Below are 18,673 nucleotides of genomic sequence, written 5' to 3' on the forward strand. Positions count from 1 at the left end.
GGCGCTCTCTGTCTCGTTTTTCTTGAAATTGGCTGATTGTTGAGCCTGAGATATGGCTGCCCATAAGTAAAAGTAAAAAAAAAAAAAGTAAACAAAAACACACACACACAAAAACATTAAAAGGCAATGACTCCGCAAAAAAAGTGGGTGCTGTACTAACATTCAAACTTTGATGTCAAGTAGGGGCCAGCAAAATATCATCCTGCGGGCCACAAATGACCCCGGGCTGTGGGTTTGAAACCTCTAATTTACAGAATCCACTGGATAAATTCTGCTCACCCACACCCTCTATTAATTTTGATATTATTGAGGGGGAAAAACAAAACAAAACACTTCACCCATTTCAGTATTGGTGGTGCAACCCCAAACCAAGTTTTTGTTTTTGTTTCAATTCGGGTCAGTGTTAGTCACTTCGTTTTCTGCCAAATATTTCTACTAGTATATTTAGGCCGACTGTATATACATTACAATTGTGACACCAACTCGTCAACTTTACGCTATATTTAGTGAGCATTCAGATCCCTCTAGTGATTCTGTTTTTTTTCTTTTTTGAGTGATGAGCAAAGTGTTCTGACACAAAGCCACGGTTGACTAATTTGAAGATCGTCACATCCTATGTGGTGGATCCACAGAACCAGCGCCAGAGTTGATTTAAAAAATAAAATATAAATCTGTTGAAAGCTTTACTTTACTATAGCCAACTTCAACCTGTGAGTTTATGCCTCATCTCAAACGACAGCTTGAAAATTTGAAATCCATCCATCCATTATCTGAACCACTTAACCTAACACCAGACTTGAAATCATAATACTAAAATTATGCTAATCTGGTTGTGTGTGTAGATGCCTAATGGAAAATAAAACTTGTTAGAATTTTATGTTCACAGAGATGTCTTTGATTAAAAACTAAGCCTGTAGTTAATTAAAGCTGCTCTCTGCAACAATTTGGCCAAAAAATACCTTTACACTAGCATTTTTATTTGCCCATTTATGACTAAAATGTCTTCTAATTAGTAAATTAACACCCTTGCTGTTCACAATGGGTTCTCCTGCAAGTCTCTGGCCAATAGTTTTTAGACTGGATTCGGGTTCGAATTTCCCGCCTTCTGTCTGCGAATGTGACATCATAAGCGATTGTGTATGCGGAAAAGGGTATGTGTAGTTTGGCGGAATGGTACCGTCACTTACCTTCGGTGTAGGTGTCATGGGTTGGCTTCCCCACCCGGGAGACCATGTTTGTGTGATTGATTGAAGAAGTACAATATGTGCAGTTTCATTTTTTGTCAACAGGTGGCAGTAGCAAGTCGTAGTTTGAATTTTCTGTCCAGTATCTTTAATATCTTCATATATTGCTGTGGTAGTAGTTATGTGGTAGATATTTATTCACAATGTAAAACAGTTCCTGGGCAAAAACATGTGATGACATGCTTTCATCAGAATAGACCAACAATCAAGATGTCTTGCTGCAGTCATCCAGTTTCAGAAGGCAGCCCTGCCCTCTGCAAGTGAGAGACTAAACGGCCCTCCCATAGCTTTCTTTATGATGACTGAGGGCGTAGCCTGACCTTTGTGACGAGAGACTCTTGGCATTCGTCATGAAAGGATCATAGCCATTTGATGTGAAGTAGGCCTACTGTGCCTACATTTTCAGTGGCTCAAAAGTATTTGGTCAAGAAGTCCAGTCAAAGTTCACAGTCTTTGGACATGACCAACTTCTAAGTTTTCCTCACAGTACAAGCTTGCTGTGTGGGCCTTGCTGTTGTCTGGAAGGGGAAGAATACACACTACTAGGTTGAGATCAAGCCACTAATTTTTCCATGGAATAAATCAATTTCTATGCTTTCAAAAAGTCTTGAGGTTCTTGGATTTACTTTGAGGGTTGTTATTCATGTCCATTGCACCATCCAGTTTTGTAGCATTTGATTGATTGCGAGCAGAGGGTATGGCCCCATACAACTCACAATTCATTTTCTTACTTCTGTCTGCAATCACATCAATAAGCACAAGTGAGCCTTTTCTGTTAGCAGTCACGCAATCTATAACACAGCTTCCATCCTTATTAGCACTATGTGAGATGCTTTGTATCGTGCATCTCTTCCAATATTTCTGACAAAGGTTAGCCTTTCTTTGATCTGTCCAAACAATTTGATTCTATTGTGATAACCCATGTTTGCATCCATGTAAGTGTGTTGAATGAAAAGTTTAACAATGATTGTATCATTCAAGATGTGTATAATCATAAAAAAAGGCTGTAGGCTTACCTGTCGTGCCTCATTTCAAAGTCTCTATATGATATCATTTTTGACATCATTTTATAGCATTTATGTTTAAACAGTCCTACAGTGTGAATTGCATGTCTGCCTGAAATTGCCTGTTTTCTTTGTTATCGTGTTTGGAAAATTACATCTTTTTATGACTAGGCTGGAAAAAAAAAAAAGTCTCTTTCTTGGAAGTTAGCAAATCAAAACAGTACACCCCTGACACACGTATTCAACTGTGTGACGTGAGGATTCGAAAAATGCGCGGTGGTGATTCAAGAAAGGAGTTTCAGTTCAACAGTGATAGAGTGGGAGAAACTTCTGAAGAAGACATCCCAGAGAAGATTGAGACTGAAAAGCCGTTAGCGTCTTCCCGCTCCAAAGACTCACCCACTTGCTCAAGCGTGAAACATGACGAAACGGAGAAATCTTGGCACAAAGAAGCCCTTGAGGCCGAAAGGAAAGCAAAATCGACTTTTTGTGAGGCTCTCAAGAAGGAACAACGCGATAAAAATCTGCTGAGGAAATCTTTAAGACAAGAGCGAAAATCCAATGCGACACTTGTAAGAACTCAGAAGAACGAGAAAGCGAAGAAGGATGGTCTTCGTATCTTAATGGAGCTCATGACAAAACATGTGGATAGTCTTTGTAAAATGCTAGAAAGGCAACAGTTTGACTACACAAAGGTTACGGGCAAACTGCGTAAAATGACAGCTAAACAGGAAAAAGACAAGAAGGCAATGGAGACGCTTAAGAAGGATTTGGAGGCAACTTTGCATCAACGCAAAAAGGAAATAGCAGAGTTGGAAAGAGTAACATGTGATCAGGTCCAGAAACTGAAGGATCAGGTCACCAAGATGCAGGAAGAAAGTGTGGAAAAAGACGGCCAAATTACATCCTTGCTCTTCAAGAGTCAGACTCTTCAACAGGATATTGAGGCTAAGGGGGCGACTGTTTCCACCCTGCAGGAGAAAGTCAGCCAACTGGCATCTGAGAAAGAAGAGCTGCGACGTGATCTTCAGACAGCCCAGAATCAGAGGCACGTTTCTCTGAAAGAACTCCAGGAGGCCAAAGAGACGCGCAGCGCCAATCGGGGGCTCAGCGAGAAGGAGCAGGCCCGTTTCCAAAGAGCGTACTCAAAGTTGCAAACAAAAAACAAAAAGCTCGCTGTGGCATTAGATAAGAGTCTTGCTGCTGAGAAGTGTTTGAGAGTCTCTCTAAGGAATGAACAGGAGCACGTTAAGAAGATGCTTTTGCAACGTGACACACATGTCAAGGCAATAGCTGTCCTGAGTTATGAACAAAACGAAGCCTTTGCAGCCTCCGACAGCCTGCAGAACCTAATTCGCTCACTAAGGGTGGAGAATGCATGTACCAGCGCCAAATACAAGGCTTTGGAGACAGAATACGACAAAGTCAAGTCTCGGTACCATTCCCTCTCAGAGCGCTGTAAAGAACTGGCGTCAAAGAACAGCAAGCTCATTTTTGAGAACCAAGCGGTTGCTGCCGATCTCAGCAACATGGTGGACAAACTCAGAGAATGTGAGCTGGAATGTAGCAGAAGTCAGACACAACTCCAAAAGGCTCTCACAGAGGAGAAAGAAAGATGTTCCGAGTTAGAGGAGCGAGCTGCCCGGGCTGCCGACGCCCTCAAGAAGCAGAGGAGCGTCTTTGAGAAGCACAGCCGAGAGCTTGAGAATGCTTTGAGCAAACAGCTACAACTCATGGACCAAAAACAGACGCTGAGTGTGGCTTTGCAGAATGCTTTAGATGCCAACTTAAAGCTGAAGAAACAACAAGAGGAGGAAGCTGCTTTTCACTTCAAAAAGCTGGATGATGCTGAATTGAAGATGCAGCAAGACACGTTCCCTGGAGGGATGCAGACAGGCTCTTGGCCAGCTACTCTACCGGCAAGTTCGACAAAGTCAGCTTAGACATGAGGGGTTACACTATGCCAGAGGTCAGCAACCTTTCCTGTCAAAAGAGCTATTTTAGGCCAAATAAATAACCAAAACAAAAACTGTATAGCGCCACAAAATATTTGAAGATTTATGATGAAGCAAACATTGTGTTAGTGTCATTCTAATGTAGAGCTGCACCATAACACAATATGCAGCATCCAATATTTTGATATTCATTTTCTTCTACCTTTCCACTTGCGTTTTTTGATTTTTTTTTGTTTCTATTTTTTCCTACATCTTTAGGCTTTTGTGTCTTTCTGATAAATTTTTAACATTATTGACAATTTTATACGCATATTATGGTCATTTTCTTCCTCTCCTTTTCTTCCTTTTTTTTGGACATTTTATGGCTATTTTTTGACATTTTTTTCCTGCCGTTTTTGCAAGAAAATTTCTGACATTTTTTGCCAATTTTTTTTGACATTTATGGTAATTTTCGAGATTTCTTTTGTTTTTGGACATTATAGAGATCGTAATTAAGGATTTTCTTTTCTGTTTTTTTAAAAACACATTTTCTGACTTATGTTTTTTTTGGACATTTTATAGTTACCATTTGAACATGTTCTTTTTTGCCTTAAAAATAAATAAATTAATAAATTTCCTGACTTTTGTGTTTTGTAAATAAAAAGAAACCAGTGATTTTGCGCCAATAGGATGAATGGCACTTGACCAGTCATAAAATGTATGGCAACATGACACACCATATCTAATTCATGAAGGAGGGATTTTTTTTTTGTGCTCAAAGTAATAAAAGTGTAATTTTGTTGCCATGTTGGTGGCAAAGAGCTAAGCTGAAGTGTATTGAGGAGTTTCGTTTTGACAAAAGTAGTGCTTTATCCCCATTTTGTTCCATCTTTGGTGCCAAGGAACTGTTTTCGGTGTAGCGTAGTGAAACATGCTGCTTTGCTACCTTGTACATTCAAGGTGCAGGTTCAATGAGGTATATGCCAAGGAAGAGGCGGGACTGTTTTTTGCACAACAGTTTGTTTTCAGTTCGGTTTGCGACGTGTGGGCTGCGTCAAAAATACTTGTGCTTCCGACTTTGTGTCCCTGGGTTGTGCATTCGCAACACGGACCGGAAATAAACTGATGTGCAAAATCACGTCCCACCTCTTCCGTGGCATATACCCTATTCCCAGTCACTAAATTGAAGTCCCGTAAGGTTTGCCGATGTCATGCATTCTGTCATACATGATCATTACTGATAGAATCAATGATGATCTCATTGGCATACATTTAAAAATTTGGAATGACAAAAAAGCTCAAAAGAAAGATAAAGATACTTCCTGTATTTAGACTCCATGACCAGGAAAACTACAATAATTCCTCAAGCTCCCAAACAACAAACTGTTAATGGGTCAATTACAGCTACCTGCACTGTCACGCAAACTCCTCCCAAAACATCACCTTCACAAATTTGGCTCAACTCCCACTTGTTTGCTGGACTCTCTGTGGTCCATATTAGGCTTTGGTGCACTCTGATTGTCAAGGGTGGACCAAAGCTGTTCGACAAAAGTCAAATTCCAGGCCCAAGTGTCATCTTATTGTAAAGCTGTTAACAATAATAGACAAGAGATTTTAAAATGTCTTTATTAAAAGTCACTTTTGGCAACGGCAAATGTACATGTAATGCATGCAGCCCTCCAATCACAACAATGGATTAGAGAAAGAGCAGAAAGAGATGAAGACAATCGTAAAAAGAGAATGCTGAGGGTCGATGCTTTGACGTACAGCATATTTTGGATTTGTGGTACTGCTTTCAAAACAGACTCTTCCCAACAGATGAAAAATCAAATCCAAGACACATGACCAATAACTGAGTGAACGGATACAGTATATTTGTCACCTTCCTAAAATAATGGCCTAAATTTTAAACTGAACCAAATATTGATTATGTATTTATTAATAATTTCTTTTCAAGGGTAGAATTGAATTACCTGTTTAAGGATTTAGCTCATCCTGAAATGTTTAAAGGGGAAGTCAACCTTAAAACATAATACGCGTTTCTCCACCAACAAGCCCAGTAACTTTGAGTGCTGGGTAAAGGGAGTTCTTGGTGGTAAAAGTTCCGCAGGAAATTTATGATTTGTGTTTCCACAGCGATAATTAATTCAAATGAGTTTGATTGAGTCCAGCCGATGGAAAAACAACACCCCCAAATTTGACCAATCAGCCGTGGTCATTGCAGCCCGCCCCCTCAAAGTTCCTGCCTGGCTCAGCAAGACCCTGCTGCTGAGATAGTACTTCCTGGGGAATTTGATTACCCTGGTAATTGTTGTTGGTGTAAAAACACGCAAACTGAATTTTACCAAGGTAAACTGAAAAGTTGTCCAAAAGTTCCGGCGGTGGAAAAACACCTATTATGTTATATGTGACCTCACTAGTCTAAACATGGTATTTTGGTTAGTATTGTGTAGTATTGTGCAATAAGCAGCAAAATCCAGCATGCCTGAGACCTGAGCAACAGTGACGTCATTTTCACTCAACAACAAGTTGCAAAATGGCCACCTACTAATGATTAAAAAAAAAAAAAAAAAAAAAAAAAAAAAAAAATTGCTGGATTTTGCTGCTTAACTCATATTGTACTAACACAATATCGGATCTTCTGACTGTGAGGCAAATGTACTAACCACTAGTAAGTACAACATGCTGCCTTTACAAAAAATAATCGTTCATTTGACAAGGCTTTTAAATTCATAATCCGCATTTCATAGTCGCTGTTTACACATAATTTGTACAATATACATATCTAAGATAAAAATAAAATAAAAATAAAAAAACCTGAAGAGACTCTTTGTATTGGTATTCAGGACGATTGGCCACTACGTAGTTCTGCACGCAGCTCTTGCAGCTCTGTGACAAGATGCTCGAGAAGAGCGACATCATCTCGCAGCTCAGCACTGATCTCACCTGAAGCCACGTCGGTGTGCATTTGCTGCAAGACAATATTGGAACAAACTGTCAGGGTGGCGATACAATCAATGATCCAAGAATGATTTCAAAGGCTTTTAGAACATTTACCGTGAAACAATTCACCTCGAAGGTACTACTTACAACCGGATTTTTAAAATTACATTTTTTTTTTAATACAGGTAATCCTACATTTTCCATACATTTTTCACATACACACTCAAAATTGTAGGCTCTATGATCTTATTGAGGCACATTTAAAAACATAGTAGTAGAAATGTCTCATTTTTAAAAGCCAATATCGGGAAATCATTGAAATTATCACAATGGCAGTGATACTAAAACAATAAAGAAATGTGTACCATGCATACTGTTGTTTATCCTCTCAACAATGCACAGATACTTTTCATTTCAAACCTCACAAACTTGAAGTTAACAGTCTGCACCTCCCCTGAAGTGCTCTGGCGCCCTCAAGGGAGGGTTGCACGTCACACGCGGTAAACAACTGCATGCACTATGCACAAACGTGCGCGGCCTGTTATTGGACCAGGAAACTTTGAGCCGTTCCAATTGTTTGTGACTCAAGCAACGCATTCACATTGCAGACATTTCAACACTACTGATGAATACCCAAGCGTTGACGGTGGACCAGAAATAAGGATATATGATAATTCTGAATTTTGCCATGATGTCACAATTTGGCTCATTTACATATTTAGAACCCCACACCGTGATTCTCCACCCTTGAATTGGCAGACAGGCTGCCTGATGATTAAACAACAACAAAAAGAACATCTGCATAATGTTTCCTTCTTTAAATCTCCTCCATGAAAGCACGTTTAGCACAAGAGTGGATTGTACCTTAGCTTTGGTGACCACGCCCCTCAGGCTGAGGTGTGTTGAGGACAGCATTTGAAGAGCTTCTGCAGGATTACTTTTCTTCTTACTGCAACTGATGCTCACTATGAAAACATAAGACATCTTATATTGATCATGAATGATATTCAACTACGGTACGTGAAGAAACTGCTCATGATTTCTCACAATTTGATCCCCAATTGATTTATCAAGATAGGAAACAGATAAATATCAATATGCGCACTTTATTTCCGTAAATCTCGATACAAGTGTCCCATCACTGATGAGCTATTTTTAGAAGAGGCCCACAGGCTATTGTATTTGACCACATTCTAAATGGAACAATTTTCATGAATATATACAGGAGGACCCTGTGCTAAAAAAATAAATCAGAAAAATACCAGAAAAAATAGTGGGGGGGGGAAAAAACGCAAATCCGTAGGTGTCAAACATGAGTATACAGGGGTTGACTGTACATTGTCACGTGGTACAAGACAATTCCAAATTCAGTGGAAAACAGCCGCAAAACTACGCACTCACCTTCACCAATTGTGATGGCTCTTTTGATGACTTCCTTGAAAAGATCTGGCTCCTTTTCCCAGTCACCAGCTTGAAGCTCACAGCGATGGGCCTTGCACAAGAACTGCAGGGCCTAAAACCCCAAAGCATAACTAAATGTTGGTGTTGTGTTTGTTTGAACTTATATTGTACTAGTAGGGAGTTAGCAGAAACATTGTGAGTGCACAGACCTTCTCATTGTCTTCTGCATTGGAGCTGTGGCCACCCCCGTACAGCACAGCATACTGCTGCCATATTTCGGCATCGTTGCTGTGGCGGGCACTGATCCAGCCCATCAGTTCCTTTAGTTTGGACTGCAAAGATGCCGTTTGCTCGCCTTGGCTGTCTGTCAACTTTTCAACAACAGCCCGAACGAGGATCTTAATAATCTGCAACAGACAAATACAACAGGTACAGTACATATTGAAGAAATATTTAGTAGAAACATACAAATCATACAACTGTAACTGTAATTTATGCTCTGTTTGTGAACCCCTTAAAGGGGAAGCCAAGTCACATTTTCTTTACAATAGCATGTTCTATGCAGCCTCACTAGTGCGAACACTGTATTCTGTTTAGTATTGTGCAATCAGCTTGCCAGACAGAAGGAAGTGGATGAATATGGAGAGACACATCAAACCTGATACCTCACAAATTCAGGAGTGATGCTTTTTGGCCATTCTGTTGCCTGAACCGATCCATGTTGAGAAAAAATAAATATTAACATCTAAAACGTACAATATGCATGAGGAAGCTTATTACGCTACAGATGCAAATGTTGGAGCCTCAAGTGGTTTATTTAGAGCCAAAGTTTAGATTGGTGGGAGTAATATTAGTGAGACATGATTGATACTGGATTTGCATCTTTTAAATCACCCTGCGTTTTCTTTTTGAGATTACAGCGAGATTAATAAGCATTTCCTCTGTGCCTCTGTGTAAAATGTGACCTGAGAGTATGTCAATTATCTTGATTATTAAAAACCTCAGGAAGGACTTTAATCAAATTGTGATGGCTCGATGACTGGGCCAGAGCAATAATGATTGGAGTTTAAGGAATATGGCGGAGAATCTAAAAATCTTAAAGGGACAGCAACATGAAAAATCACCTTTTGGGAGCTTTTAGGAGTGTTAAAATGCCAATTCCTCACCAAAAATATCCCCAAAGTGGTGTTTTCCTCCATTCAGCCCTCTCTGAAAAATTCTAGGTAATTCTGCTCTCCAAGCACAAGCCCCTCCCAACCTGAGAAAATGAGCTCATGGCGCTTTATAATGTCATAAGGTGTGGCCCCACCCTCACACCGCCTCTGCGGACGCCCACTTTCTCTGAGACTTCCATGGGAGAGTCATAAAAGTAATCTTTATCAGGAATCATTCTGTACAAATGAATTCAAAGCAAATCAATTATCCTTCACATTTTCAATGCCAAAGTGCAATGACAATTGGCTGTCTTAAAATCCCACAAAAGTTCTCGCTGCTCACTCTGTAAGTAGCAAGTACCCGGTTCGAGACAAGCTCAGGTTGGTTGGTTAGTTTGTTTTTTCTTCCTTCTTTCCGCTCTCTTCCCCGATTTCTTGCGGCAAGGAACCGTTTTGTTTCAAATGTTTATTGAAGAATTGATGGCTTACCATTCAGCAGACTGCAGTTGGCTTGCCGGGGGCACGGCAATCACATGGGGAGAGGCGGGGTTTTACTTAACCAGGTGTTTTACTTCCGTGTTAGAAAAGTAACCAGCAAAACAACTAATATTTGATAAAAAAATAAATAAAAAAAAATCCCCAAAAAAATCGCTATGGTGTCAAAGGTAAGATTTAGTCATTAAATGCCTATAGTCAACTGTTGGGAGGGCTTTAAATACCATGGTGAAATCCCTTTAAGGGATACGGGCCCATGGCAGAATGTTTGCTTGAGTTGTGCATTGGAAAGGATGAGAATCTGCACCATAATCAGCAGGCTGTTCCGCGGAACTGTTAGCTGCTTTCTGTATTCACAATGCTCTTTAAGCAAGGTGTGTGTACCATCACGTTGTACTACAATCTCTTGAATTCTATTGTGAAGAAGTTATTAACATAAGAACAATATGGTGATATCACAATGGCCACAAAATCACCATTGTCATGTCAGGATATTAAAAGTAATTTTAATGCACTTCACGTCCAAGGGGAGGGGTGAGTTGGGGCGGGGAGCCATCAGAGGGGATGGACTGCAGTGCCTGGCAGCGCTGTGGTCCCCCCCATTTGTATCCCTGCCCCACCACTTTGTCCCTCCATTCCCTTTTTTAATGCACCACACATATACATATTCATTTCTTTGGGGGGGGATACGGGTGTGTTGGAGTAGGGAAAATTTTTTCCCTCTGCTCCGACTCACCTGCTCCCAATTTTAATGCACCACACGCACACACTTGTATATACACTGGGTGGGGCCACATTCACGGTGTAAGGGTAGAGCTCGCCAGTCGGCGAGCTGGCGGACTCAGTAACAGGGTTAGGTGTCACTAGTACTCTGGCGTGACGACCGGAGCCTCTCCCCACCGGGCTCGGTGTTCTGGTGTTCCGCCTTCTCCCCTGGTGCTTCCTCCTCTGCTTCCCCCCTCCCGCCGCTGTGCTACTCTCGCGCGGCTGGAGGTGGGGTGGGCACATCTTCCCTCTCTGCGCTGCTGCCCGGTGCCGGTTTCCGGGGGGGGGGGGGGGGGGTTCCGCGGGGGGCCGGGTATGGGTGGGTGGGGGGTTGGGTGTTGGGGGTCGGGGTGTGTTCGGGGGTTTGGGGGTCGGGGGTGGTGGGGCCTGGGTCGTGGTGGGTGGCGGGTTTGGGTGGGGTGCGGGGGGGTCGTGGGGGGGGGGGGGGGGGGGGGGGGGCTGGGGACCGGTGGGGCGCTGTGGGGGCCCACTGGGCCTCGTTCTGCGGCCTTGGGCTCGGGGGTGTGGGCCGGGGCTGGGGCGGGGGTGTTCCGGGTGTCTGGGTCGGCTCGCCGACCGGTGTCCGCTCGGGTGGCTTGGGGGTGGCCTTGGTGATGCCGCGGCCTGGGTATTTCGGGGGGGGGGGGGTGCTCGCTTTGCTGGACCGCGGTTGACGGCTTCTTTCTTTGGTGGTGGTCCTTATGCATGCCAGATCCGTCGCACCAGCATCTACTGAAACTCAACAGAAATAGCCTCTCCCTCCCACAGCCCCTTGAATCAGTTGGTGCTGGTGTCTGTGGTTCTCACTTTGCTCTATCTATCCTTCCCTCCTTCCTCTCTTTAGTTTTTCCTCCGGTCACTTGAGATCTTAATTTATTAGAAGTATGAGGTTTCTGGGGTTGGCATAAGACTCTGGTTTTGTAACCACGTAGGAGGGATCTTGTTGGTGCTGGACTTCACTTTGATGGATTGGATGTACTGGCTTCTATGGATCTCTCTCTGCCTTATCGATCCTTCCCTCCTTCCTCTCTTTAGTTTTTCCTCTGGTCTCTTGAGATCTCGCCAAATTTGCTGGAATTTAGAGGCTTCCGGGGTTGGCGTAAGACTTTGATTTTGTAATCATGGGGAAGGCAGGAAGTGTTTGGTCGGTGCTGGATTTCACTTTGATTTTCCTTTCTTTTCTCTTTATTTCTTTTTTTTCTGACCTTTTCTCTGGTCTCCTGACCATTTAAACCTCACGACTCTGGCAAGATTCTGAAGTACCTGGTTAAGGCGAAGGGTAATGGGATATTTATAAGGCTTTAGGTGAATGAATGAGTATAAATTTATACGTATTTGCACGCACGCACGCACGCAAACGCACGCAAACGCACGCACGCACAAAAAAAAAAGAAAAAAAAAAAAAAAAAAGAGCAATGATGACAAGACGTTGAATCGGTAAGACTACCGAATGAACAATTCTGAGCTCTTAAAAAAAAAAAAAAAAAAAAACCCAAAGGATATTAAAAGTATCACATCTGATTAAATAAAAGTTGTATTGCATTTGTGCAGTTCCAGCACCATCTGGTGGTTAGTTTTAGGGTACTTTAATTTGAATTAGGCATGTTCTTGGCAACCTACATACTAATTAGGACCCACGCAAATGGCCAGTAGAAGTAACACGTTTGAGCTCACAAATTGACTCGATTCACAACGTGTGCGTGCATGAGCAAGTAAGTGCATCAAAATGTTATTAGTGATTGTAGGTTGTTCATACCGGTACATTGAGTTTAATGTCGCCATTACTATTTGAACTATATGTATAATTATGACCTCACCTAATTAGCATTGTATAGAGACATTTACATGATGGTCTGATTATTAATGACATGGACAAAACCATGTTCTAACCACACATACTTTGAAGGTTATCACTCCCATAAATCAATTTACCAGCAATTATTTCTCTCTCTCTTTATCGCCGCCAACCTCCCTACAATAAATAAATATCGTATCGTGAGGTTCATGTCATGATAATGATCGTATCGTGATGTTTGGATATTGTTACATCCCCATTGTGAACAGAGGTTATTAACATTATTAACTGCTCATTAAATGCAGTATATGACGTGTACATATTTCCACTTCTTCTAACTATGACAGAGGAGGATACAGACCTTGAGGGGGTATCAAAGCATTCACGCTGCCAATTTAGTGGACCTAATGAAGGTGTCAACGGAAAGTGTTCTTTCTTTACCTGGACATCCTTGTATTTGTCCCTGAGGTCCATCAGACGATGGTAAGCCTTGATGGCTTCAGCAAAGGCGCCAATGTCAACACTGACAACAATGAAATTTTCCCAAATCTGCCAGTGTTCATAATTACACTTGAGGGCTTCCTGGAGGGTGCGAAAGGCTTTGTTTCTAGAAAAAAAAAAAAAAAAACTCAAGGAGAAAATTTTGCTTTTATAATTCAGAGTACAGTACATACAAATGTATGGTGTCCATTTCAAAATATGTTATTGAGGAGCTGCTGTCGATACAAATTACCTACAATCTTAGGATGTTCTTTTTTTTATACAGTACTGTAATGAATGTTTTGATTCGCTTACGGTTTTCATTCCTAAAAATGAAAACCACTTGACTGCCATTTTTGTAGTGACACAAAAGGGCAAGTACTATTATCAGTAGGATATTACTCACTTATTTTTGAGGCGAATGTATGCTGTCGAGAGGTTGTTCCATGCTTCGGCATTCTAAAAGCACAATCAGATAAAGTGGAAAAGAGAGCATAGATGAGAAGGCAATATATATATTAGTATCTACACCAGTCAACAGATACTTTCAAATGAGGCGTGTGCTGAATTAATGTTCGTTTATGCATATTCCATTCATTCATTCTAACTCGTAAGTTTAGAAAATCAATTCGGTTTGAAAAGCTGTGAGATAAACATAGGCATTCTCGTTCTAAATATTGACAAATATTAACAGTATTTAGCCATTTTCCATTGTCCAGGTTACAGCAGCTACAGCTGCAAAGTACAGTGGTGGGCAACCTTTGTAATTTCTGCATACATTGTTTTTTTTTTTAATCAAATCTGATCTGGCAATACAAATTGTTTAAACTAACACCACAAGACTAATTTATGACTTGACTGGCACATGCCGGCATCTCTGTTGACAAATATACTATACATCACATATTAAGTCGAGAACGAAGGGTCTCCGTCCCCCATTGGCCTCCGTCGGAGGCCAACGGAGGCCAATGGGGGACCCCAAGGAGGAAGCCGTTGCTGTCTACAGAAAAAAACAAAAAAAAAACATGCATGGTCATGACGTTCCACTGCACTACTGGGAAACTATTCTGCAGACAGATGAAATCAAAGTTGACTTGTATGGAAGAAACATATTTGCCACGTGTGGAGGAAAAACAACCATATATTTTTCTGAAGCATTTATTCCTCACAAGATCACAGGGGTGCTGGAGCCTATCCCAGTTATCTTCAGGCAGTAGGTGTCCACCCTGAACGGGTTTCCAGCCATTGAATATTTTTGTTACACTCTCTATAAAAATATAAAAACATATAAATGTTTGTGTGGTATTACTTTATCAGACTATTTATTCTTGTGATTTAGATGATCAGACTACATTTTAGAAGAAATTTATGCAGAAATTTAATAAATTCTAAAGGGTTAAGATTCTTTTCCCTCCCACTATATACTAGGGATGTAACAATAAGGGCAATATTGTGATATCTTGATATTAAAACTGCTACAATATCGTCGTCGTCATGTTCACAATATTTAAAAGGAATACATCTGTTAAAAAAAAAGTCACGTTGATTTCCATTTGTGCAATTCTAGAACCCTCTAGTGGCTAGTTTATTAGTGCAAATTAATTTTCATTAGGGATGTTTTGGCCTTCTATGTTTAAAATTTATGCTAATAGTCAGATGAGGGGAACCTAATTTGCTTGTGAGGCGATCAATGTGTCCTTGCATTAGCAAGTAAGTGCCTCTATATTGTTATTAGAGACTGTAGGTGGTTTATATGCATTGCTGTTATGTACAAAAGCACAATATTGTGCTTTTTTTTTTTAAGTATGAGCTCTTTTTTTCCTCTTTTTTTTTTTTTTTTTTTTTACATTATTGTGATCTTTTTTTAAATAATCGCCAAACCCCCCCAACTGCATTACATAATGATATTCAATACAATTTTAGTGCCAAATATTCTACATTTCCAAAGGTAATGTTCAGTTTGTAGGCTTTCTTTTGCCAATTTGTTCTTGCTCTTTGCAGTGGTGTGTCACTAGCATCACACAACACAGAGACTGAGGTGTTCCTAATATTTTGACTCTCATTTAAGGTAACAGAAATATTAGAAACATGCCTATCCCGTGCTCACGTAGCCAAGTCGTGTTGTTGAACAAATACCAATCATTGTTAACATCATTCTCAATACTAGCTGAGTGTTTCATAGGCAAATAACAGTTTATAACCATTGTGAATTCCTATATTGGTACAATGTAGGGCCCAAAAATATTTATAGTTGTTATTCAAAAGGGATTACATTATTTTCCTTTCGTCTAGACATGAGAGACGAGACAGTGTGTGTAGAGAGAGATATGAGGGACTGAAAAGAAACGTGTTGTAAAGCGAGAGATTTATGGCTTTGTCATTTTTTTTTTCTGACTCCTGCTGTAACGTTTCATCAGTATGTTTATCTTGGTGCTCACATCTGGCTCGAGTCCCACACATCTTTGGAAAGCCTTGGCCGCTCCCTCGTAGCTCTCCAAGGCCAAGTAGGCACAACCCAGGGAAAACCACACACCGAGCTAAACACACACACACACAGAAGGTCACACAAACCCTATGCATTCAGTTCCATTTTTATGTTCTGCTTAGATTTACAGTTACATTCACTTGGCAGGTGAATGTTCTAAATCAACAAGTTTATGGTGACATTCCAAGTGAAGCGGAACATCCCACTGCAGAGAATAACATGTACCTGCAGGGCGTTGATTTTGAGTGACTGTTCGAAGCAGTCGACGCACTGCTGGAAGTCCTTGTTGCGGAGATGTAGCAGGGCTTTGGAGCGCATGGCTCGGGCGCTGCGATGGCCTGAGAGCTCCCAAGCCCGATCATAATACTGATGATCCCTTAAGATGTCCCCGAGGAGGCAGTACAGACTCGGCGTCTCCTTCTTCTCCAACTCCCTACGAACAATCTCTTCAGCCTGAACACATGGAAAGACACGTCACGCGTGTCAGGTTTGTTCAAACAAACTCTGGTGTGATTGCTCTGACAGCGCCATCATTCATTTGGAATGCCATCAGCCCTAACCCTGCTGTGGTTCAGTTTACTTCAGCTCAAGTATGAATGGCGCAGGATTGACGACATGAAAATTGATTGATGGGTACAGCACGTGTCACAAGAGCTGTCTGGGGCTTGTAGTCCAGCTTGTATAGATTTTTAATATACATTTTAGGAGCTTTTTGTCACATGTCAGTAAAATGTGTAATGCTGAATTAATGCTGTAATGCCATCCATTTGCCGTACCGCTTATTCCTCACATTTCTTTCCTAATAATCTTTGATAACCTTGAGCTTAGAAATTAGCAGGTTGCCCTTTTTCTAAGATATATTTATTAGTCAGAAAAAAACTGTGATTTTCTCATTTACATGAGAAAAAAATAGGGATGTTCGAAACCATTTTTCCCAGACCGACACCAGTTAAAGTGATGAGTAGTTACCAATACGTAAACAAAATTTCCCCCCCAAAAACAATGACAGATCATTTTAAAGAAAGACGTATATATTCCAATATAGCAACTTACATAAATTGCATGAAATTAACGTCAATATTCTATTCTTCTAATTTCTAGTTCCTGATTGTAAAAACCGCGAGAAGAGGGAGTCCGATACTGGTATCAGCCACTGTAGCGACTATAGATACCTTAAAATCAGGCTGGTATCTGTACCGATACCTGGTATGAGTACTCGCCCATCCCTAAAATAAAATAAAATCAATTAATTAATTAATTAAACAAACATGCAAATTCAGGTTTACTTCGATTGGGTCTCTCTCTGTTCTCCTTAACTGGATATGGAAAACAGCTTTCCACTGATGATTTCCTGATATGCTGGCATCTTGTGGCCATCGTCTCTTTTCATTATGTCAGGGGTGGCAAACTGCGGTCTTAGAGGGCCGGAGTCCTGCAGGTTTTATAGATTTCAATACTCGAAGTGCAGCTGATTCCAATTAACAGGCTCGTTATCAGGCTTCTGCAGAGCTTGCTGATGAGCTGATCTTGAATCTGAAGAAGGGAAATATCCTAAACCTGCAGGACTGCGGACCTTGAGGACCGGATCTTGCCACCCCTGCATTATGTTGTATATTTTGTTAATTGAGAGGTCTTAAGACTTTATTTTATGTACGTCCACTTCTTTTTTTTTTTTTTTTTTTTTTTAGCGTGGTAGAAAAGTCGCACAGTTCTTGGTATGAACCTAAAATGTTAGCAACAAAAATATAGTACCCCCCTTTGTGTTTAAAAAAAAAAAAAGGGTTTGATCCAGTCAATTCCTTCCACCTCTTTTTGACTGAGCCGTAGTGGACATGTAGCAACCACAAAGTGGCCAAGTGCATTTCACAATCCTACCCACACTGGCACCAAATTTAATATGCAACAATTATCTACCAAATACATACTTGAAATCATTTAAATTGTGGGCCCTGAATTTCTAATTGATGAACGTTTGACATTTTAAATTGAATTATAGAAACAAAATAAACTTTTCCATGGTATTCTCATTTTTTTGGAATGGGTCCATCTCTTTTTGTCATAAAATGGACCCCCGCATATTTGCAGTTGCCAGACACAAATTCGCAAATTTGATTTTTTTAGGGGCAACCGTTATTCTTGGAAACCCCCGGTTACTCCCTTTCCCCCCATTTTGCACTATTCCCTCTTTAGTCATGTTCATTTTTTTTTAATGGCAATTAAAAGGGAGCATCAATTATTCAAATCAATTATTCGCTATTCATGGTTGCGCACAATCCCTATCCCCCGCAAAAAGCGGATGTCTACTGTATTTGTTGAAACTATCATTTTGATTTGACAATAGCGCATTGTAAATATGATAGGTGGGGAAAAATGGATTATTAATGGATTATTATAAAGAAACCTCCGTGCCTAAATTGGCAGTCTGTTACAACAGCTCTGCCAATGTTCCCCTTATTCCACCCTTTGTCCATTGTGCAACACATTTTCATCTGTTTTCAAAATTTCTGGCCGTGTTATTCTTTCACGGATAGAATCGGCACTTGTTGTTTGCGCCTTCACGGGCAACATGTTCATAACAGTTCCGTTACTTTACACTTTACACCCTTTTTGTGTCATGCTTGGCTGTTTGAACTATTGCAGCTATTGAATGTGGTGTTCTAGTGAGCAGAGAAACTGAAGCTTCCAGCATTCCTACACTTTTTACACCTACAATTTCTGCAGAAATTGCACATAGTCTAGTTATTATTATTATTATTATTATTATTATTATGTATTACTGTTGCAATTATTTTATGTTTTATGTACAGAACTGTAGTTATAGTTAAAGTGGTACAGCAATAATGTTGAGTTGAGATTTAACAAATATATTTTCTGTTTTTTTTTTTTTTTTTAAATTGCAAACCCTTAAAAGTATGGAAACATTTCAGAGAAACTTACAAACATGCAAACCAACTAGCAGTATAGTATAACAGG

General features: G+C 40.6%; 2 protein-coding genes across 2 annotated transcripts in view; one reads left to right on the forward strand and one right to left on the reverse strand.

Annotated features, from left to right (window-relative positions):
* Nucleotides 1–2,342: 2,342 nt before the first annotated feature.
* On the forward strand, nt 2,343–4,730 carry LOC144001427 (uncharacterized). Its single transcript, XM_077495736.1, has one exon. The coding sequence runs from the start codon at nt 2,518–2,520 to the stop codon at nt 4,189–4,191; it is 1,674 nt and encodes a 557-aa protein (XP_077351862.1). The 5' UTR covers nt 2,343–2,517; the 3' UTR covers nt 4,192–4,730.
* Nucleotides 4,731–6,755: 2,025 nt separating this feature from the next.
* Nucleotides 6,756–18,673, reverse strand: part of ttc27 (tetratricopeptide repeat domain 27) — a 64,367-nt gene continuing 52,449 nt past the window's right edge. The window contains exons 13-20 of the mRNA XM_077495872.1: nt 15,926–16,153; nt 15,654–15,752; nt 13,622–13,674; nt 13,177–13,342; nt 8,736–8,933; nt 8,527–8,638; nt 7,990–8,090; nt 6,756–7,153 (exon numbers count right to left, since the gene is read on the reverse strand). Of these exons, the coding sequence (XP_077351998.1) occupies nt 7,025–7,153; nt 7,990–8,090; nt 8,527–8,638; nt 8,736–8,933; nt 13,177–13,342; nt 13,622–13,674; nt 15,654–15,752; nt 15,926–16,153 (1,086 nt within the window). The 3' untranslated portion in view covers nt 6,756–7,024. The remainder of the gene's footprint in view (nt 7,154–7,989; nt 8,091–8,526; nt 8,639–8,735; nt 8,934–13,176; nt 13,343–13,621; nt 13,675–15,653; nt 15,753–15,925; nt 16,154–18,673) is intronic.

Source organism: Festucalex cinctus, chromosome 14 (assembly GCF_051991245.1).
Source record: "Festucalex cinctus isolate MCC-2025b chromosome 14, RoL_Fcin_1.0, whole genome shotgun sequence".
Taxonomy (NCBI): domain Eukaryota; kingdom Metazoa; phylum Chordata; class Actinopteri; order Syngnathiformes; family Syngnathidae; genus Festucalex; species Festucalex cinctus.

What these genes read in the sequence shown, in the direction of transcription:
- LOC144001427 (XM_077495736.1), top strand. Translation starts at nt 2,518, where the DNA reads ATGCGCGGTGGTGATTCAAGAAAGGAGTTTCAGTTCAACAGTGATAGA.